General features: G+C 36.6%; 2 protein-coding genes and 1 pseudogene across 2 annotated transcripts; 2 read left to right on the plus strand and 1 right to left on the minus strand.

Moving 5' to 3' along the window:
• Positions 1 to 1,268: 1,268 nt before the first annotated feature.
• On the minus strand, positions 1,269 to 2,246 carry LOC118716742 (olfactory receptor 13C8). The gene has a single exon (XM_036434277.1). It carries the CDS (start codon positions 2,232 to 2,234, stop codon positions 1,269 to 1,271), a length of 966 nt encoding a protein of 321 aa, XP_036290170.1. The 5' UTR covers positions 2,235 to 2,246.
• A 10,174-nt stretch (positions 2,247 to 12,420) lies between these two features.
• On the plus strand, positions 12,421 to 13,493 carry LOC118716743 (olfactory receptor 13C3). Its single transcript, XM_036434278.2, has one exon. The coding sequence runs from the start codon at positions 12,543 to 12,545 to the stop codon at positions 13,491 to 13,493; it is 951 nt and encodes a 316-aa protein (XP_036290171.1). The 5' UTR covers positions 12,421 to 12,542.
• Positions 13,494 to 17,639: 4,146 nt separating this feature from the next.
• On the plus strand, positions 17,640 to 19,480 carry LOC118716689 (annotated as a pseudogene).
• Positions 19,481 to 22,903: the final 3,423 nt, after the last annotated feature.

Below are 22,903 nucleotides of genomic sequence, written 5' to 3' on the forward strand. Positions count from 1 at the left end.
AAGCAGCTCAGGAGTTGACATTGTCATGGTGAAGAACCACAGCTGGCCAGATGCTATAGGAACAAGAAGCACATAGGGAGGTCCCTTATCTTCATCCAACTTACCTTCCATTCTCTCTCTAGCAACTCTTTTGGAAGAATTTAACAGAAGCTAGCTAATGAGGGAGAAATGTGGTTTTCACTGTGCCAATCCCAACTCAAAGCGGGAATAGAAAAATGGATTTGAAACTCAGAGACAACAGTTTAATAGCATCGAAATTACTCCCTGAGGAAGTAAGGATGAAAATCTTGTTGCATACTCAAAGCTTTATGACCCATTAAAATACATCCACTACTACTAATAATAAAATAGTCAATGTTTATTGGAATTTACAATATATAGTATGTTTCAGGCACTTTTTAGTGCTATGCGTGAATGAACTTATTTAATCTTATAAAGAAACAATAATTACCTTCTAACAAGAAAGGAAGATATTATGGACTTACTTTTACAATTTAGAATTAAAGACTTTTGCTTCAGATTTGTGTTCTAAATGTAAACTCCCATAGATTCCTCAAAGAATGAGTTTTGACTCAGTTCCTCCAATAGCATTGCTCCCCCCTCCCCCCCAGGACTACACCTCAGCAGTAATGACCATCTCAATTTTAAGTTATCTTTGTCTTATTCTCCCCAAACCCTGTAGCTGCTCAGTTCACTGAATGACTTCACTCTCTATAGCCACTTCTAATCCTCTTATTGCAGCTTCTGTCAGTTATCAGTTCTGTCTGGTTCTAGTTCTCATTCTTTGGAGGAGCTGTTTGATTCAATGCAGAGTGGGAAAGAAGTCTTCATTACAGCCTAGCTGATCATATTTCTTCCTGAATAACTATTGTTACCTCAGATATGACATAAATACATTTCTAGTTTTATAGATGATGTGATTCATTTAGTTATTGAAAAACATTTATTGAGCTATTATATGTCATGTTCTATTCTAGGCCTTTGCAATGTTATAGGTTAATAAACAGACAAGTTTCTACTCTCAAAAACCTTATATGTGGTAGACAAAAATAGTAAATGAACAAATTAAAAATGAATATATATCATGTGCTGATTAATAACCACTTGAATAATTCTAACCAACTAAGCTACGCAGTTAGGGCCCCACATATTTTCATAGTATGGTTTTGAATGAGACAGTAAATTTGTTTTCACATGGTAATTTTCTCCCTTTGCATTTTGTGCCTGCCACAGCTTTGAATGGCGAGTCACATAGTGTAAATCAGTATTCATTTATAGTCCATCAGAGACTTTTTCCTTCCTAGCATGTTCTTCACAGCAGCCTTTACATCTTTGTTCCGAAGACTGTAGATAATAGGATTGAGCATGGGAATCATCGCTCCATAGAAGAGGGTGATGAAGACCTCAATGATGTCTTGATTGTCTGTACCAACAGACGTTTTAGACTTGGGCTTTGAATACATGAAGAAAATGGTTCCATAGAATATAATCACCACTGTCAGGTGGGCTGAACAGGTGGAGAAGGCCTTACGTTTTCCTTCAGTCGAAGGGATCCTCAGAATAGCAGCAGCAATAAACATGTAAGAAAGGGAAATTACTAGCAATGGAATAACCAGAGCAATCACATTTGATCCTGCCATACTGATCACATTGATTGAAATATCAGCACAGGCCAGTTTCAGGATAGCCAGAATTTCACAGACAAGATGGTTAATGACATTGTTAGCACAGAATGGTAATTGCATTACGAGAGATGTCTGCACCATTGAATCCACGAGCCCAGAGATCCAGGACCCAGCTGCCATGAGTATGTAGGCACCTTTGCTCATGATGACAGGGTATCTCAGTGGGTAGCAGATGGCCACGTAGCGGTCAAGTGCCATCATGCCAAGAAGCACACACTCCGTGACCCCCATGGCAAAGGAGAGAAACATTTGCACCATGCACCCAGAGAAGGAGACACGCTTCCTTCCTGTAAGAAAGCTGTCAAGACTTAGTGGGATAGATGAGCTTGTGTAGCAAATGTCCAGAAAGGAAAGATTACAGAGGAAGAAATACATGGGGGTGTGCAAGTGAGAATCATAGATGATTACTGAGATGAGAACTCCATTTCCCAGCAGGATCATCAGGTACATCCATAAAACTAGCACAAAGAAAACTGTCTGGAGCTTTGGGTGGGCAGAAAGTCCAACCAGGACAAACTCTGTCAATATGGAGTCATTGGTCCTTTCCATATTACATATAACATTTTTCCAACAGACTCTCTGGATGATAGAACAGAGATTGGTTACAACAGTGTAGGTAAGAGTTCTCCTTTAAGAAATATGTTCTGTTACTGTGTGTAGTTCTGTATTTGGATGCAACAGTATAACCCAGGGACAAATTTCTTACTGCAGACCCACACCACTAGGCTAGGAATCCTAATCTGATTTTCTCAGGGTTAAGAGAGAACACGTTTGATTATGGGAAGTTTGGGTCCCAAACCAGTTTCTTGTCATTTCCACTGGCTCTGCCTCTTAATACATTGACTACAAATCAGCAGCCCATAGTTTTCAGCAGACAGATGTGCCTTGTTTGAACAGGATTCCCACACTATGCTTTAAATTTAAATTAGAAGTCAGCATTGTAAAAGCAAGGGTTGTGGTGTAAAAATCTGTTTTTTAGCTCATCATAAAATAAATTGTAATAACGAGATCATTGGACTTATTTTCATCATCATGCTCAGTTATAGCTGATGCATTAGATTTGAAGGATGTTTCCCATTCTACAAGAACACTCTCCCTTCTCTCTTATGTTTGTCACTGGAGATGAATATTAGTTGCCAATTAACATATTATTCTCAGTTGATTTCAGTAATTGATATTATCTGACAGAATCCTATATGTATTTGAATGCTTGACCAAAGGCTATAAGGCTGATTTATCTGCCAGGCATGGTAGGCCTACCATACTGTTAGGAGACTATGACAATGTTTTTATTTCTTTTAAAATCTGAATAAAGCAATGAATATTTAAGTTTTAATACATAGTATTAGTATATTTGTCTTCATGGCAATGCAAATATAAAGTGTATAATTATTGCATGGAATAAAGGGCCCATAAAGGCAACGTGTCATGGGACCATCAAAATCATAATGCAGTGCTGTGTGGTTAAGTCTTTCTAGAGATCAGTATGTTTGTTCTGGTGGTATAAGGAGTGATTACAAATATGCATACAGTTTCATTGAGGACAGTTGCCTTGTTGAAAGGACATCCTAAAGAATAAAAGACCAGCAACTGAAACAGTGGAATGACCAGAGACCAAAACACCATGGCCCCTCTCCTAGGCTGGCCCTGCCACCCAGGAAGCAGTTAGGGGGACTCCTAGGCAACTGATAGAGTATGAATTTGATTGGGGAAAGTCAAAGAAATAGGGGGGAAGGTCTTAAGGGTATGAAGGGTTGGGGTGTGTGCTGGGGAAGGAAGAGGAAGATCCAATTGGAAAATAGCTCAGCACAGTACTTTTCTCATTGTGAATTGGGATGGTGCCAGCCACGGACTGAATGGGCGGTTGTTCCATGAGTGCACCTGGGTCCGACATGTTCCTGACAGTGACAGTACTCCTGAAACTTCACTGATTCCAGATAGAAAACAGCTATCAAAGTCAAAGAACAGAAATATCCTCTCCAACTAGAGGCCCTGGAAGTTGCAACACTACTGAAGGAAACATTACTTATGGAGGAGCTAGAAAAACCTGAAGTATGCAACCAGAGGATTGTGGGATTGTAGAGGATGCCTGGGCACCTACCTAGAACATGAGCCTGTTATTGCACATGTACATGGTCAGTCCTGTAGTCCTCAGTCTCGCAGTATTTAGATGTGACTTCTGGCGGGAAATTATTTCTATGAGATTTGCTGTTCCCTTGTAGCAAGGAAGATCAGAATTAAAGGTTTCATTTGTTACCTTGGTTTGAAGCAGAAGAAAATGAGATAGTGACAAATAAGAAACTTTGGAGATAGTGAAGGGCAGTTTGTCCAGACTGTTGAGAGCTCAGAATTGGAGTTTACTTGGGATAGAAATCCTGCTAATAGCACCTGATGCCTGAAATCTGAGCACTCTAACTTTTAGGTTTTCCAGTTCAAGTTTTTGGAGACTATTAAAACATTTCTGGTTGGAAAGTGCAGAACACCACGGTCCCTATAACTTAGGGATCAACTGTAATAACAGTACTTATATTAAAAATGTATACATTTAATTGAGTGAAATGCATTTCCAATGCATATAGGAAACAAACTAAAAGGAGAATTTTTCTGATCAAATTACACTGCTTTGCACTAAAAAATTACACTAAAAGCATGATCTTTTACACTAAAAGCACGATCTTTTAGTACCTTATTCTCCCTCAATTTGGTTTCCAAGGGGCATAGTTTGAACACCAATGCAGCAAGTATGAAGTAATATTGATAATCTACATTTTAATAATTTTATTATAAAATCAAATAGTATTGTATTGATTAGTCTACACCATATATATTTCTAAGTGATTTTATGCACAACAATCCACTGAAGTAAGAACTATTATTGTATGCATATGGATTTTTCTTATTAGCCTTTCTTAAATATTTGCTAAACATCACCAGTAAATCATATCATGAGTAGACTGAAAAAATAAAAAGCAATTATTTTATGAGATGTAAGAAATAAATTTGATGAAGATTAATTCTTAATTTTCATATAAACTATTTGAAGTTCAGAAACAAAAGTTAACTTCCTAACCTTAAAAGGAAACCAAAAACCAGTAGCAAATTACTATCTATACTAATAAAAGGGTAATATGCTAATTAGGCTGGACATCATTCCAGACAAAGCCACGGAGGTGGGGGCTGAGGTAGAGGTGGTTAGGAGAGATCAGACCAGCAGGGGAGAGCAGTTAGGGTGATCAGGCCAACAGGGGTCCTGGACTGGAGAGGGTGCAGGCTGGCTGAGGGACCCTCCCCCACCCCTGCCATGCACTAATTTCGTGCACTGGTTCTCCAGTTTAGTAATAAGACAGTTTGTATATTTTAATTAAGATCTGTAATAAGGATGCCCATTCTTACAGCTACTATTTAACATAGAGTTGGTAATCCTTTTCAAAATTACAAGATAAAATACGGCAGAAGTAGCAATAAAAGAAAACTGAAAAATTTATAAAACCTAATGAGAAAAAATTAGTAAGAGTCTGGATGTAAGATCAATGGAAAAATCAATAGTTCTCTTTATATTAGTAAATTATTAACAAACATAATGGAAATTAACATAATAAAAATTAAAATATGAAATACTTGTGTTTTATCTTAAAGCAGGCACAAAATATTTACAGAAATCATTTAAAATTATAATAGATAGCCTAATAGACTGAGTAATTGAAAGGGTAAAGCATATTAATAAATGTTATAAAAATATAAGGCTGCTATTTCCCCTCAAATTAATTTATATATTCAATTAAAAACATTCAAACTTTTACTTTTGTTTTGAGTAATATGAATACTCATTCTAAAATTTATATGGAAGAATAAAAGTACACAACTTAATTAAATTCATGAAAGAAAAATAAGGGCACCATCCATATTTGAAACACCCTGTGAGCCACAGAAATAAAAATATTATGATAATGATAAAGGGACATTTAAATAGTCTAGTGGAAAAGAAAAGAGATCTCGGATACAGACATATGCTTGTATGGGAATAACATCTCACAAAACTTACCCCAAAACAATGGGGAAATAACAGCTTAGTAGAACATGTTAGGAAAATGCTCTTATATGAAAAAATATAAAATTAGATTTTTAGATCACCATACATAAAGGTGGAAACCAGATGGATTAACAATTTATATGTAGAGAAAAATAAGTATAAAATTAATAAAAGACTATAAAATCTCATATGAACTTATAGTGGAGAAGAAAAACTTATAAAATATAAAGCTTTAAGCCAGTAGAAAGTTAGTCAAAAGATAGAAATCAGCGATTCACAGAAGAGTTTTTCTAAGTGGCTGACAAGTATATGGAGAAATTCTCACACTTAGAAAACCTTAAAAAAATGCTCATTAAGTGTTCATGAGATACTCATTTTTACTAGAAAAAGTAGTAGATGATACCAAATGTTGGCAAGCATGTGGGGAGGTAGAATCTGGTGGGAATGTACACTGGTATGCTGGAAAACTCTCTGGCTATATCAAAGTTCAGTAGGTCCCAGTGATTCCAGTCATGAGAATATGTCCTAAATAAGTTTTTGCCCAGGACTATAAAGAGAATAGCATAAGGATACTCATCATTGCATTATTTGTGGTAGAAAAGTGGTTGGAGGTGAGCTGAATGTCCATCATCAGAGGAATGCTTCTACTTTGTGTAAGCATTCAGTATGCAACAGTTTACAGAGTGAGAAGCAAATGAACCAGACGTTATGTAGCAACATAAATAGATCCCTGGAAAAGCATTTAAAAAAGGAATCAATATTGTGATTTATAGCACAATAACATTTATATGTAAATTTAAAGTGAATATTTTACAGGGGAACACACATTTTTTTTTTTTTAGGAACAAATCAAAGACATAATTATAGATTGATATCTTACCCATAATTTAAAAACACACCAATATTTATAAGAAAAGAAGATAGAATATTATGTCATTTATATACCTCTGAGGAATGGTTTCCTTTCCTTGATTTGAGACCAGTTTTCTTTCTTAATTGCTGTTTCGCTTTACAACTTTAAGAAATTCTATTTTTTTGCAATAATCTGCAGGACAGAGGAGATATTAGTGAAATTTATACAGTAAGCCAGGTGCTGTCATTATTTTCTTCCAGTTTGTACTTACCAGTTTATTCCTCAGGTAAATGGATAGATGAGTTTATTTAAAATGTTCTGACTCTCAAGCCCAGAGTTTCTAGTTCAGTTTCGGGGGAGTGGGATGGAGTCGGGAGAACAATGATAACCAGTAGATTCTTGAGGACTTTGTGGTTAAGTGTTTCTCTAGGTTTTGAGCCCCAGAAACATCCTCCAAAAGACCAACCATTCTTACAGCAGGACATTTTATATCATTTTTTGGGCGAGCCAGGGAGTTGTCCAGGATTTGCAGCAAACTAAAGTTAGGACTGTAAGCATGGAAAATTAAAAACTTTCCAAAACTCTAGGGAGAATGCAGTTAGATCCAATTATATCTATTGTAATTGGTATATCCTTGTGGCAATGCAACCTAAATAAGACATTTACATCACTGTCTGTATCACCATAGTATTTGAAGATTTAAAAACTCAAACAGAAAAACTCTGAAAATGTCCTATGATTAGTCATATATATTGCCTTTGTTGGCATAGAATTTTCAAATATTTGCAATTTTTCTCAGAATATAACCATCAGTTAGTACAATGTTACTATTATACAGTTGTAGAGCCTGAGACTCCGAAAGTTGAAGTATTTTGCTGAATGTTGTCCAGCCAGTATAAGAAGGGATAAAAAATATCTAAAATCCAGCTTTTATGACCTCATCTGCTGCAATCAACCTGCAACACTGCCTCCTTGCTCACAATGAAAACTTGAAATGAGCTTTTCCAGTATTGCATCCCCCACTTTGCGATGAGTGCAGGGAAAGTTAGGTTAGAAGATTTTATTAGACTAACAATGCAATTTCAATAAAAAGTTAAAACTAAGCTGTATTTTCCCTTTAGACCCAAGTTAAGAGTTAAAGCATGTGGAACAGAATGTAAATTTGTATAAAAAACAATTTATCTTTAATAACAAGGGTCTGCATTCAAACTCAACTTTTGTCCCAGAAATGAATCCTTTCTCATTATTTTTTTTGTTAAAACTTTTTCATATAAGCCTACTTTTTTCAAATTAGTAATTTCTCTCTAATCTCCTACATATTTCTTCTTTAGTTCACTCTAAATGCTACAAGTTATTCTGTTCAGGTATCTGTAATCTAATGCTAATTAATAATAGACAATACCAACTGAGAGGGAGAGGGGCCATTTTATGCACTTTACATGAGATATATACTATTGATTTATAGAATTCTTATTACAGTTCATGAGATAGATCTTATAATTATCTTTATTTTAAAGAATGAGTAACTGAGCAACAAAAAGATATTATTCATTGCCTATAATATGTGTATGCAACAAGTTTTCCTGCAGGGGCTGAAAACTACTTAAAGGCAGACAACTTTCATTTTTTACATTCTCTATCACAGCAACAGATCAATATGTGTCTTGAGCCCTGGCCAGTGTAGCTTATGACTGAGCATTGATCCACGCACCAAGAGATCACCGGGTTGATTCGTCATCAGGGCACATGCCTGGGTTGTGGGCTCGATCCCCTGTGGGGGGGTGTGCAGGAGGCAGCCAATTAATAGTTTCTCATCAGTGTTTCTTTATTCCTCTCCATTCCTCTCTCTATATAAATCCAATTTTTAAAATATTTTTTTTAAAAACGATGTGTGTTGAGCATGGTGGACACACAGAATATATACTTGTAGGTGGATGGACAATTTTACCATATCCATTGGTTTCTCAAATGTGCTCTATATTTTGTCTACTATGAAATTATGTGTTGCTTTAATGTCTATAGTTTTGGCCAACAGTGGTACTTTTCACTGAAGGACCATTGCAAAAAAAGAATTCTGAAAGGAGTTAGAGCTCAATTCCTCTTTCTCTAAAGTCTGTTCTTCAAACCAGAAAAACTTGGAATTTATGTTTTTTGTGTTATTCTGAAATTTTTAGAGAGGAAGGGAGATGAAGAGAGAGGTAGAAACATCAATGATGAGAGGGAATCATTGATTGGCTGCCTTCTACACATTGGACCGAACCCGCAACCCAGGCATGTGCCCTTGAATGGAATCGAACCTGAGACCTTTCCATCTGCAGCCCAATGCTCTATCCACTGAGCCAAACTGACGAAGGCATTATTCTGAATTTTTATTGACATATTACATTGTGTTGATATTATATAAATACATATTACAAAATGAATACCATTACGTAATTATTGTTGGTGGGATGAAGATTGGTATAGCCACTATGAAAACTGTATGGAGTTACCTCAAAATATTAAAAATGAACTGCCTTAAGACTCAGCAATTCCACACTTCTTGGAATATGTACCAAGAAACCCAATACATTAATTAGAAAGAATGCATGCCACCCCCGTGTTCATTGCAGCGTTATTTGCAATATCCAAGATTTGGAAGCAGCCCAAGTGTCCAGCAGTACATAAATGGATTAAAAAAAAACAAACCTGTTATTCATTTACACAATGGAATACTACTCAGCTGTAGCAGAGAAGGAAGTCTTACCTTTTGTGACAGCATGGATGGACCTGTAGAGTATTAGTCTAAGTGAAATAAACCAGTCAGAGAAAAATAAGTACCACATGCATTTATTTACACGTGGACTCTAATGAACAAAATAAATTAACAAGCAAATAGAAACAGACTCATAGAGAACTGACTGACAGACGTCAGAGAGGAGGGGGGTTTGTGGGCTGGATGAAAAAGTGAAGGGATTAAGCAAAAAATAATAACTCATAGACAATTATTAAATGTCAATGCCTTTAACTCACATCAAATATCTCTTTATAATATCTAAATAATCTTAAATATGTTTTTATTGATTTTTAGAGAGTGAGGAAGTGGGGGGGGGGATAGAGAGATAGAAACATCAAAGAGAGAGAAACATCATAGATCAGCTGCCTCCAACACCCCCTCACTGGGGATCAAGCCCAAAATCCTGGCATGTGCCCTGACTGGGAATCATGACCTCTTAGTTCCTGGGTTGATGAGATACATCAGCCAAGCTAGATCATTTTAAATTCTAGCGTTTTGTTTTGGTAATTATCATTTGAAATATTTCTTTTGTAAAAATATGTTTTATTGATTTTTTAAAAATATTTTTCATTGATTTCAGAGAGGAATGGAGAGGGAGAGAGAGAGAGAAACATCAATGATGAGAATCATTGATCGGCTGCCTCCTGCACACCCCCTACTGGGGATCAAGCCTGCAACCCCAGCATGTGTCCTTGCCTAGAATCAAACCCGGGACCCTTCAGTCCACAGGCGTACACTCTATTCACTGAGCCAATCCAGCTAGGGCTATTTTATTGATTTTTTTTTTTTTCAGAGAGGAAGGGACAGAGATAGAGAGCCAGAAACATTGATGAGAGAGAAACATCAGTCAGCTGCGTCCTGCACATCCCCTTGTACATGCCCTTAACTGGAATAGACCCTGGGACCCTTGAGTCTGCAGTCCGATGCTCTATCCACTGAGCCAAACCGGCCAGGGTGGTAATTATCATTTGAATGTGTAATTTCTTACTTTGAAATCACCTTACTTTGGTAGACATATTTTGAGTTAAAACACTCTCACATTTTATAAAGTTAATTTGGTGAACATTTGCCCCTTTTTCCAAAGTTATGTTGAGTAGGAGAATGTCATTTCATTTTTGTGCTTTAGTCTAGCTACAGTTTATTCCCAACAACAATCTTATTTGTGTCTATGGGACACTGTCCCTAACACACCCAAAAGTTTTCTCATTCCACAGAGCTATCCTTCCAACTTTAAATTGCTTTGGGAATTGGGGAGCAATTACAACTGTTATATTACAAATACTTATTCTTTCACATCTGTGGAATCTGGCATTATTTGTTGAACCTGACCTTAATTCAGAATGCTGACATTAATACTAAGAAGAAAATACTTGGTAGGAGGTAAGGTAGGAATAACTTATCAGTAGAAAGGTAAGTCTTCAATACCATGAAAATGTATTTCAATCTACAGTAAGGCTGTTATTTAATATTCATTTCATTGTCAGCAATATACAGATCTGAATCACTTTATTATTTCATTGTTATTTATAAAATGTCTGTTAATATAATTCTCAAAGCAATTTTCCTGTGCTATCTCATTATTTCTGTATACTATCCAAGCAAGAAAAGTAAAGCAGGTATTTTTATCACCATTTTTAAAATGAAAAGACTGCAGCTCTAATTAGGAGCTCAAAACTTCAAACCAGAATTTCATGTTAGCCTGAGACACTATTCCAGTATGTTAAACTCATGTCATTTATATATATTAATAAGGACAGTAATTCCTTCTTATCCAGGGTCTCACTTTTCACTGTTTCAATTACATAATGTAATTATACTTATAATATATTTTCATATGTACTTTTCCTGTACCCAACTGAATTGTCAGCTTTGTAATGGCAGGCACTTTACTTTATTCTTTTATTTATTCTTTCGTGCTTACAATATGACTGGGTTAAAGATCTGGCAAAGTTTCGCCTACTTTAAAAAAATTTGTCTTTCAATAATATTTTCTATTTAGAATGTTTGCAAACATGATGTCAATATGGAGCTTTCGGTAAAGCAAAAAACTATGTTCTTGTCATTTTTCAGGATGGCATTCCCATCCATCATAAAGTGAATGAAAATCCATTTGGATCAGAAAAATGTACATAATCTACCTATTTGGTGTAGCTAAAGCCCTGCTACCTGTGTGTTCAGACCTTTTGCAAAAGTAACACCTGGGCATTCAGAATAAATGCAGACTCTCAGGAGCTGCCCTGAACACTAAAGCAGAATCTAAAGTTTTCAAGATAACCAGTTGCTTCATATGTAATGAAAGTTAGAGAAGATGTGAACTAGCCTTAATAGGAGCTTCAAGCTCCATTTATTTGCTACCTTGTTAACTTCAGAGAAATTCCATCTTTTATGTTTGAAAAAACGGAAATAATAGAAAAGATTATATTTTATAAATCATAAAGTGGTACATATATTTATATAAAATATTTAAACCTAATTTTCTTAGTTTTAACTAAATGAGTAAATTATTAAGATATATTCTGATTTACCTATTATTTTACAGAATAAAATAAATGAAGAGACTGTGTAATGTTCTCCGAAGATTATCTATAACATTCATGTGGAGCTGATATATGCAATGTTTCATAGAAGATACCCAGAGAGGCTGGAATATGAGATCAACTATGTTTAAACATGTTAAATTTCAGTTAATGCCATTCAAGTTATTATTAATTGTCTATAAAATATATAATTACATTTACTAATCTAAGGTATGCAGGCCAAGAAAGAAATTTGCACCAAAAAAATCAAAGTTGCTGTGAAATTTTGAACTTCATTATTAATTCCAAATCTAATTTCAGTGTTTCGCCATTTCCACTGCTTGCTTTCTGGGGCAGATGAAGAAGTCAGGCTTATAATTAGTAATTAGTCAAGAGTTTAGAAATCTCAACTGAGGGTCATGTCCTCAACAGCAGGAAATATTACTTCTGTGTCTGATCAGAGGTAGATCTTCATATATTGGCATTGGGTGCTAAAACTTCCATCTTTCCCAATTTCATTGCATTCTAGTTACATACATTGTTGACGATAACCAGATGTTAGAGCTTCAAGCAAACACCCTTTTAATCCATTCTAACAAATGAATTGTTCAGGTAATTTTTACAAGTGTTTCTTGGCAGTGAATGAATTTTATATTGCATCTTCCTTCTGAAAGCAGATGACATGGATGAAATTAACCAGACATTTGTGTCAGAATTTCTACTTCTTGGTCTTTCTGGATACCCAAAGACTGAGATCATTTACTTTGCTCTAATTCTGGTTATGTATCTAGTGATTCTGATTGGCAATGGTGTTCTGATCATAGCGAGCATCTTTGATTCCCGTCTTCACACCCCCATGTACTTCTTTCTGGGCAACCTCTCTTTCCTGGATATCTGCTACACATCCTCCTCTGTCCCCTCAACATTGGTGAGTTTAATCTCAAAGAAAAGGAACATTTCCTTCTCTGGATGCACAGTGCAGATGTTCTTTGGGTTTGCAATGGGGTCAACAGAATGTTTTCTTCTTGGCATGATGGCCTTTGACCGCTATGTGGCTATCTGTAACCCTCTGAGATATCCCATCATCATGAGCAAGTCGGTGTATGTTCTGATGGCTTCTGTGTCATGGCTCTCCGGCGGAATCAACTCAATGGTGCAAACATCTCTTGCCATGCAATTGCCTTTCTGTAGGAATATTATCAATAACTTCACATGTGAAATATTAGCTGTCCTTAAACTAGCTTGTGCTGATATATCCCTCAACGTTATCACCATGATGATATCCAATATGGCGTTCCTGGTTCTTCCACTGCTGGTCATTTTTTTCTCCTACACGTTCATCCTCTACACCATCTTGAGAATGAACTCAGCTACAGGGAGGCACAAAGCCTTTTCCACCTGCTCAGCACACCTGACTGTGGTGATCATATTTTATGGAACCGTCTTCTTTGTGTATGCCAAACCCAAGTCTCAAAAACAGCCTAGGGAAGACAAGTTGCAAATTTCAGACAAGCTTATTTCCATTTTTTATGGGGTAGTGACCCCCATGCTAAATCCTATAATCTATAGCTTGAGAAATAAGGATGTAAAAGCTGCTGTGAAATATGTGCTGAACAAAAAAACTATTCAATAAATATTTTCTATTCAGAAAATATAAGTCTGTGTGTAATAGGCACAAAGGTGGACTCATAGGTAAACCAGCAAGAACCTCCTTTGCGGAAAGCATGGTGTTTTTATTCTTCGCCTTCCCTAACCCTGTACAGCAATAATTACTGAGAAATAGAGTTTTCTATAAACTCAGCTTCCAATATGCTCTGATCCAGATCACACAAGAACAATGAGTTCTATCAGCGTCTCCTGGTGATATCTAAAATGAGTGTTTCTGTTATACTGTGTGGAAATATTGTAGAAAACAATCACATACAGCTTTGGAAGTAGAGAGGCAAGAGTACAAAATCTGTAATTACACAAACTACCTAAATGATATGGGATAGACTTTCTTTGTAAGCCATAGTTATCTTACCATGCAATAAGGAAATGACTAAAACCAGGTCCCTCTGGAGAAGGGACTCAGCATAGTACCAGCTTTGTAGTGCCCTAAATGTTCAGAATTGAAGCTAAGAACTTCAAGTTGAGGTCTAAAAGTTACTACTAAGCACTTCTTTTACCAAAGATAATAATTACAAGAGCTGGATATATTTTATACAAGATAAAAATCACTCTGCTAATATACCACGCCCTCTTTTGTGCTTCCCTCCATATCTATATAAAGAAAAGTTCAGGCCAGGAGAAGAAACTTCTACCTTTTGGGGAGTGCAAAACGGAGTGGTGAGAGGTGTCTCCCTGCAATCCCTGTGGAAGAATGGAAAAGCTGTTTTTTCCAGTGCAAGCCCAGTGCAGGTGTGCTACAAAACAACTCTTAAGGTTTTGGGTGCCTGCAAAGAAAGAGCATCTGGCTTTTGTTGTCATGAATGAAGACCTGCTGAGCTTTCAAGACTGCAGACTAGCAGAGAACTACCTAAAAGAGGGAAGAAAGGAGGCATTTTATGCCAAAATAAACAGAAACATTTCAAATCTGACTGAGATGTTCTCAAAGGATCCAAAGGAGTGATAAAAACAGTGATTGGGGAAATAAAATCAGTTTTTTCATTCTCCAATGCATTCAAACTCTTCAATAAATTTATCATAGTTCTTCTTTTTTTAACATTTAGCTTTCCCGTAATTTCTTGGTCCATTATGATAGCTAAATTTTAATCTTGTTTTCTTTAATATATATATATATTATTGATTACAGATATATATATATATAATATTGATTACAGATATATATATAATATATATATATAATATATAATATATATATATTATATGTATATAATATTGATTACAGAGAGGAAGAGGAGAGGGAGAAAGAGATAGAAACATCAGTGATGAAAAAGAATAATTGATTGGCTGACTCTTGCACCACCCCCATCCCCAATGGGGATTGACCCTACAACCGAGGCATATGCCCTCAACCAGAATCAAACCCGAGATCCTTCATTCCGCTTCCACAGGTGTCAGCTCTAACCACTAAGCAAAACCAGCTAGGGCTGATTTTATTAATTTTACTATTTCCTATTTTAGAGCCACAACATGACCATATCTCCTACTCAGAGGCTGCGTTCTTTGCCAATCCATCTCCTTTGGGTTGACCCATGTTTCTATATAAATGATGTAGTCACTAAATTCTACTGTTGTGCCACTGCTCCACCAGAATGAGAGTGTTATCACTGCAGAAAACATTCAGCTGCTCCTCTCTCCTCCAGGTGGGTACCATTGGCATTGCTATGGGTTCTATACAGAAGGGTGTGTATAGACCCTGTGGATGATGGCTTTTGAACTTCTAGTGCTTCTCCTCCCTCCTCCCTGGGGGCCCTGTATTTGTATCTGATCCTTGTTTAATTCTCTTTAACTTTGATTTATGACAACAAGGCTTTAGGCATATACAATATTATTTAAATAGTTTTAACCAACTCTTTAGCACCTTAGTTTTACCCCCCCCCCCCATTAGCTTTTCACTTTTGAGTATAATGTTAGTTGTGAACTTGTCATATGTGGTCTTTGTTATGTTGAAGTACCTTCTTTCTATATCTGATTGAGTATTTTTATCATGAAAGTGTATTGAATTTTATCAAGTGCTTTTTCTGCATCTATTGAATAAATAATATAGTTTTAAATCTTCATTCTGTTTATATGGAGTTTCATATTTATTGATTTTCAAATGTTGAATCATCCTTGCAACTCAGGGATAAATCCTGCGTGATCCTTTTAATGTGTTGTTGAACTTGTTTTTCTTATATTTTGTTGAGAATTATTTTGTCTATGCTCATCAGGAATATTGGTCTATATTACTCTTTTCTTGTAATGTCCTTACCTGGTATTGGTATGAGGGCAATGTTGTCCTCTTAAAATACATTTGGAAGCATTCCATCTTCTTCAGTTCTTTGGAAGATTTTGAGAGGGACTGGAATTAATTTCTTTTAGATATTTGGCAGAATTCATCATTGAAGCCATCTGGTCCTGGACTCTTCTTTGTTAGAAGGTTTTATTTTTTATTTTTATTATTGATTTACTTTCTTTACTCATTACTACTCTCTTCAGATGAGCATAACACAATCACACGCAGCAGTTTTACATTTTATAACAGTGTTATAGCCAAGTCCACAGAGGAACAGGGCTGGTTCTGGGTTAGTATGTGGAACCATAGTCCATAGTTGGAGAGTCTCTTGCTTGGGCATGGGCCTACCTTCTGAAAATGGCCTTCCAGGTTTCATCTATTTTGCAGTGAAATATAGCATATTTTGGAAAATTTCAGCCAGAATCTGTGTTAATAACTATAATATAGCATAATAGTTGTTTGAAACACTTTAATTTGATAATATACCATCTATCTATCTGAATTCATGCCCCACACTAACCATTCTGGATTATTTTTAGTTTACTTGTTGGCCTTAAACATTTGAATTCACTTTTGCCCTATAAATTTGTTAATATTATTGATTATCTGTATTTTATCTCATTCCAAAAAAGGTTGATGATAGCATTTTGCATGACATTAACCTTTCTAAAAGAATGACGATAAACTAAGCAAAAAAGTTAAATGGCAATGTATTTAATTCACAACAAATATATTTAATTTATGATATCCAGACCATTTTCCAGTTACAGCATTTCTCCTTGGAACTTATCATTTGAATTAAGATCTTACTTTGAATGAACTTTGCTTTGGTAGGCATAGTTTGGATTAAAAAGCTTTGACATTTTATAGAGTTGATTTGGTGAACATTTGTTCTTGTTCCCACAAGGTGCATGGGTCGGAGAATGTCATTTTATTTTTGTACTTTAGTTCGGTCACAGTATATTCCTAACAGCCATCTTAATTGCGTCTGTGGGACACTGTCCCTGACATACCTGAAGTTTCTTCATTCCACAGAGCTATCCTTCCAACTTTAAATTGCTTTGGGAATTGGGGAGCAATTACAACTGTTGCATTACAAATATTTATTCTTTCACATCTGTGGAATCTGGCATTGTTTGTTGAACCTGACCTTAATTCAGAATGCTGACATTAATACTAAGAAGAAAGTAACTGGTTTTTTTAGGAGGTGGGAATAATTATCAGTAGAGAAGTAAGTTTTCAATACCATGCAACTGCAATCTTCATTCCATAATTTAAGCTATTATTAAATATGGATTTATAATGTAAATGTGAGGAAATATGGCTACTAATTTATATTGTTACCAAAGAGCTATGATTTATTATCATTGTTATTTCTATATAATGCCCATTAATTCATAAAGCAGTTTTCATATCTTACTGAATTTTTCTCAAAACGGGAGAAAAGTAAGTTAGGTATTTTTATCACTACTTCACAAATGAGAAAACTGAGACTATGAATTAGAAGAAAAGAACCTTAAACCTAGACCTTTCTCTTCTAGGCCCCAAATACTTTTTTATTAAGCTCATCTCATGCTACATCTATTCATGTGAGTACAAATGAGTGACCTTCTGTTTTGGCATTGTTATTTACAACGGCATTATTTTAGTGCTGACTAAAGTAGAGTTTTTAAAACATCAGATCTTGCGGCAAACAAATAACTTGGGTATATTAAAATTTTCTATGTACACCTTCACCAATTTAGCCCAAACCCAACATGTGCAGCCACTTTGTTAGGCTCTAGGTGCAAAGGGATGAGCAAGACACATTCATTTCCTCCTGCCTCTCTTTTTCATATAATGCACAGAGTAACCAATTTAAATTTCTGGGAGAAGAACAAAAGCAACAAGACAGAACTGGCTCAAGGTGGGTTTGAACTGGTGAAGGGATTTCTGCCTAGGAGGGCAAGGCTTGGAGCTGGTGGCAAGAAAAATGGTTTAAGTGGACCAAGATATATTGTCAGTAAATTTTTTTGGAAATTGAAGCCAACAGGCTCTCCAGGCCTGAACCCCAAAGGGGCTGGATCTGGATCACCACCATGTTTCTTGGTAAGCCATATTTGGTATCTTCTTTCGTGTTCATGCTGGGGCCATTTGGAGTACTCTTGTTCCTATCTAAGGCATTCCTTGGCCAATTTCTGACCCCACTTGGGGGAACATTGCTTTACCCAGGAAGCCGTGTAGAGTGAGTGTAGAATCATTTCATAGGTAATGGAGTGTTCAGGGACATATCATTTAGTCCCACAGCCCTGAATCTTCCATCATGGTAAGAAGTACTCACAAACTGGGTCACTTTTGCCACATTCTGTCTTTAACATTTGAAAAAAAAATAGGGATAATGAAAAGAATAATTTGGGTTTTATAAAATCAAATGTATTATACACACAAATATATTTAAACATTATTATAGTTTTCTCAGATACATAAATTACAAATAACTTGGAAGTCACAGAATAAAACAAATGAAGAATGACTATTATTGTTCTTCCAAGGTTCTTCATCATATCCATGCATAGTTTGGCCTTCACATTGGTCTTGCAATAGGAACTAACAAAATAATAAGAACGGGCTATAACTATGGGATCAACAACTAACTTTACCTTTCAGCAGATGTTAAATTACAGAGTACAAAGTTTATATTTACTATAATTAAATGTTTGCCCTATAAAAAATACAATTTAACTGACTCAAAGGAGATACAGAATGTCAGGTAGATAAATAATCATAAAACCCAAACTTGCTTTACATTTTTGAAAATTTGTATTAAATACAGACTCAAAATTCCAGTATTTTGCCTCCCCCACCATTCCCTCACTGAACCTAACTAAAGGAAGAAATCGGGTTTGTTGTCTGAAATATTCTAAGGCTTCTTCGAAAACTCAACTTAGGGTATGGTGTCATCAATAGAAAGGTTGCTTCTGAATTTGCTTCTGATCCTAGTAGATCTGAACACATTAGACACAGGGAGAGGATTTTCAGTATCCCAGGATAATTGTATTCTGGGCACACACTGTTGAAGACAACAACATATGTCAGGAGCAGATGACAGAAGTTAAAGAAAACTCTCTTTCTATGTCACCCTAGAATAAGATATCTGTTACATTTGTTGCTTGGCAGTGGAAATGTTTTATGTTAGATCTTCTTTTGATATCCTGAAAGCTGAGACATGGCTATAACAAATAACACATTTGTGAAAAAATTCATTCTTCTGGGACTCTGGTTACCCAAAACTTGAGATCATTTACTTCGCTCTAATTCTGGTTATGTATCTAGTGATTCTAATTGGCAATGGTGTTCTGATCATAGTGAGCATCTTTGATTCCCATCTTCACACCCCCATGTACTTCTTTCTGGGCAACCTCTCTTTCCTGGATATTTGCTATACATCTGCCTCTGTTCCCTCAACACTGGGGAGTTTGATCTCAAAGAAAAGGAACATTTCCTTCTCTGGATGCACAGTGCAGATGTTTTTTGGGTTTGCAATGGGATCAACAGAGCGTTTGCTCTTAGGCATGATGGCTTTTGACCGCTATGTGGCCCTCTGTAACCCTCTGAGATACCCCATCATCATGAGCAAGGCAGTGTGTATACTAGTGGCTTCTGTGTCATGGTTATGGATTGGCAAAGAGTACAGCTCTTAGCTAGGAAATTGGCTCTAAAACCAATAGGAAAGAGAAAAATTTAGTGATGAAACTAGGTGTCAAAATGGTTGGTGATGTAGATCAATGATATGCTACGCTCAGCCATGGCAGAAGAATCTACAAAAAGGAAATAAACTGTTTTTAATAGGTTTGCTGAGGAGTTTCAACTCTGTGGGGTATAAAATGAAGTGTTTTTCTCTTCCCAGTTGCTAATTTCAGCCCTCTTTCAAAGTCTGAAAAACATTTCAGGCAAGCTAAAAAGTGTTTGGTCATCTTCAGCTCTAAAATACCCACCCTCCAGCTCTACTCTAAACTAACTTAGTCTACAGCCCAGAGAGCAAAAGCTCAGCAAGCCTCCATTCATCAAGCACTACATTGGTTAGTTTTGCAGCCACCTAAAACTGCAACTGCTCTTCTGTAGCAGAGAGAGACAGAGATACATATTACTTGGATTATAACGTCATCTGGTGTTCACTGTACAGTATAGCTTGATTCAGGCAGTTAGAACATCTTGTTAACATAATTTAAAAACATGTGTAAATGAGGAAAATGAGTTCTCGGCTGAGATCATAACATGTCCTTGCAGGTGCTTAGTTAATATTTTACTTGGACGTGTTCTAGAAGTTCCTGGGAGCAGCACGTACTGATAAAGGGTGCTGAGGCAGGTGGCCCCACAATAATCTCGGGGTCCTCTATACACGGGTACACTGTGAGGGAAATGACCTGAAGAATATGTGGGTTGAGGGAGTTTTTTGTTTTTTTTTATGCTTTACTGATCTCCCTTAAAGAAGACAATAATTCATCCTCAACTAAACATGTCTGACTGAAAATCATTACACCTCCCCAAAGAACAGTTACAATCAAGGGAAAGACAACTTCATCTTCTAAGCAATAAGGCCATTACTCAGGTTGAAGACTCCATGGAGCCATGTTTTCAAGGGGGGATGAACATTGGACCAAGACAGGGTTTCTGCAGAGGAGAATATATTAGTTTGGTTAGGCTGATGTAACAAAATACCCAGACTGGGCAGCTTGAACAGCAGACATTTATTTTCTCCCAGTGCTACAGCCTGCAAATCCAAGATCAAGATGTTGGCAGGCTTGATTTCTCCTCTGAGGAGACCTGCCCCATGGCCTCTCTCTTTGGTTTGCAGATGACTGCCTCCATTGTGTGTGTTCACGTGGTCCTCCCTCTGAATGTACCTATCTGGTGTCTCTGTGTATCTAAATTTCCTCTTCTTATAAGGACTCCATTCCTAATGGATTAGGACCCACCCTAATGAGCCCATTTTAACTTGAATATCTCTTTACAAGCCTTGTCTCCAAAATATGGTCACAGTCTGAGATACTGGAGGTTAGGACTTCAAAATATGAATTTTGGGAGGCAAAATTTAGCCCATAGCAGAGGATATGGTCTGTTGGTATCTGGCTATTTTATACTTCTTCAGGACTTTAATTGGGGCCTAGTATTAAGGGTTGTACCTGGAGGTAGAAAGGAGGGGGTTCTTTGAAGTGATCTGTCCACACATATCCATACTGACCAGCTTTCTAAGAATGAGTGAGTTTTGTTTTTCTTTTTTTAAAATATATTTTATTGATTTTTTACGGAGAAGAAGGAAGAAGGATAGAGAGTTAGAAACATTGATGAGAGAGAGACATCAATCAGCTGCCTCTTGCGCACCCCCTACTGGGGATATGCCCGCAACCAAGGTACATGCCCTTGACCAGAGTCGAATCTGGGACCTTTCAGTCTGTAAGCCGATGCTCTATCCACTGAGCCAAACCGGTTTTGGCTGAATTTTCTTTTTAGGTAGTAGTGAGCATACCCTCCTGATAAACTTCCTGGTTACTTTCTTGAACTGGGACAACAGACAGATGTGTTAGGTAGGTGCAGTGCTCATGGCTGACAACTAAGTGCACAAAACTATTTGCACTGTATTTCCTTAAAAAGTAAAAATGGCATTGTCTTGTCCCCAATCTCATGGCCTAAGAATTTCAAAGTAGTATCATTTCTGTTTTCCAGTATAATTTTTGGTTTGTTAAGGTTTTCTAAGTCTGGCATATCAATAGAAGTTATATTTTTAAAAAATCATGTTTTCAAACAAAAAACTTCTGAGGAGAAATGCCAAAGAAATGTGGCCAAAAAATTGTAAAAATACAAGGCGTTTTTCTTTTTTCTTTTTTCTTTTTTTTAATATATTTTATTCATTTTGTACAGAGAGGAAGGGAGAGAGATGGAGAGTTAGAAACATCGATGAGAGAGAGAGTCTTCGATCAGCTGTCTCTTGCACACCCCCTACTGGGGATACGCCCGCAACCAAGGTACATGCCCTTGACCGGAATCGAATCCAGGACCCTTCAGTCCCCAAGCCGATGCTCTATCCATTGAGCCAAACCGGTCTTGGCTACAAGGTGTTTTTCATCCTGAACCAGGAACATGGGGCAAACCCAAGGTTAGAAAGTCTAGTGAGATGTAACGTAGTAGTAAGGGATCCAAATGGACAGAAGGAGGTCTGTTAGTGAACAGAGTAAACACAAATGGGCGGCCCTTTGAATAGTTCTGGTAGTGTTAGTGCCTGGAAGATAGCAGTGGCCCAATAGAACGAATACATAGTTTGTCACAAAAGTCACGCTCCTGCACACTGGCAAGAGATAACAAGCAAGGGAAGGCTACACTGGCCTGTCCCGTGTGAAATAGAAAGCAGCTCTGGTGTGAACTCCGTACTCCTGCATTTTTCTAAGTATTGATATAAGTTTGAATTATGTATCCCTTCAAAAAAGTGTTGTTTAAATTTAAGCTTTGTAACTGTTATAATCCTTTATTTTCACTAGATGGCAACAGAGACTAACTTGTGGATAAGCCACCCCACTGAAAGCCTTCTCAGAAAGAAAACAGAAACTGGTTTGCTTTCCCCTCTATTGTTATTAACATTAACAAATAGTGAAAAGAAGTTGTTTTGCTCATGTTTTTATTCAGGAGATTTTAAAGCAAACTATTGAAGAGAGTTGGTAGTGTCATATATCAAAGATTAAATACAAAGTAATAGTTCTGTGCTCAGCACTGAGCTGGAGGTTTTGGAGAATAGAAATAGAAGCTTCATCTGTGCCCTTGAACTCAATATCTCTTACATCTATGCATCAGTCAATAGCTCTTTTGTCTTGCCAATGCTTAGCGTAAACAATAGGAACGCTCCACTAGGAGCACTTGTGGCTCTAGGAGTGCTACTCCTGCTTCTACTTGGTGTGCTCACTAGAGACCATGATAAAATACAGCATTGGTTTCAATAATAAGTGGTTTTTAAAAATAGAGTTAAAGATAAATAAATAAAAGAAAGTTAGCAGTTATATATATGTGGCTCATATTTGTATCCATTGGACACTGCTGCACTGTAATGTAGCAATGGTAAGTCATTTTTGAAGCGT

Source organism: Pipistrellus kuhlii, unplaced genomic scaffold (assembly GCF_014108245.1).
Source record: "Pipistrellus kuhlii isolate mPipKuh1 unplaced genomic scaffold, mPipKuh1.p scaffold_m20_p_12, whole genome shotgun sequence".
NCBI classification, from domain to species: Eukaryota; Metazoa; Chordata; class Mammalia; order Chiroptera; family Vespertilionidae; genus Pipistrellus; species Pipistrellus kuhlii.

Coding starts and splice junctions, on each gene's coding strand:
- LOC118716742 (XM_036434277.1), bottom strand. CDS start 2,234: ATGGAAAGGACCAATGACTCCATATTGACAGAGTTTGTCCTGGTTGGA.
- LOC118716743 (XM_036434278.2), top strand. CDS start 12,543: ATGGATGAAATTAACCAGACATTTGTGTCAGAATTTCTACTTCTTGGT.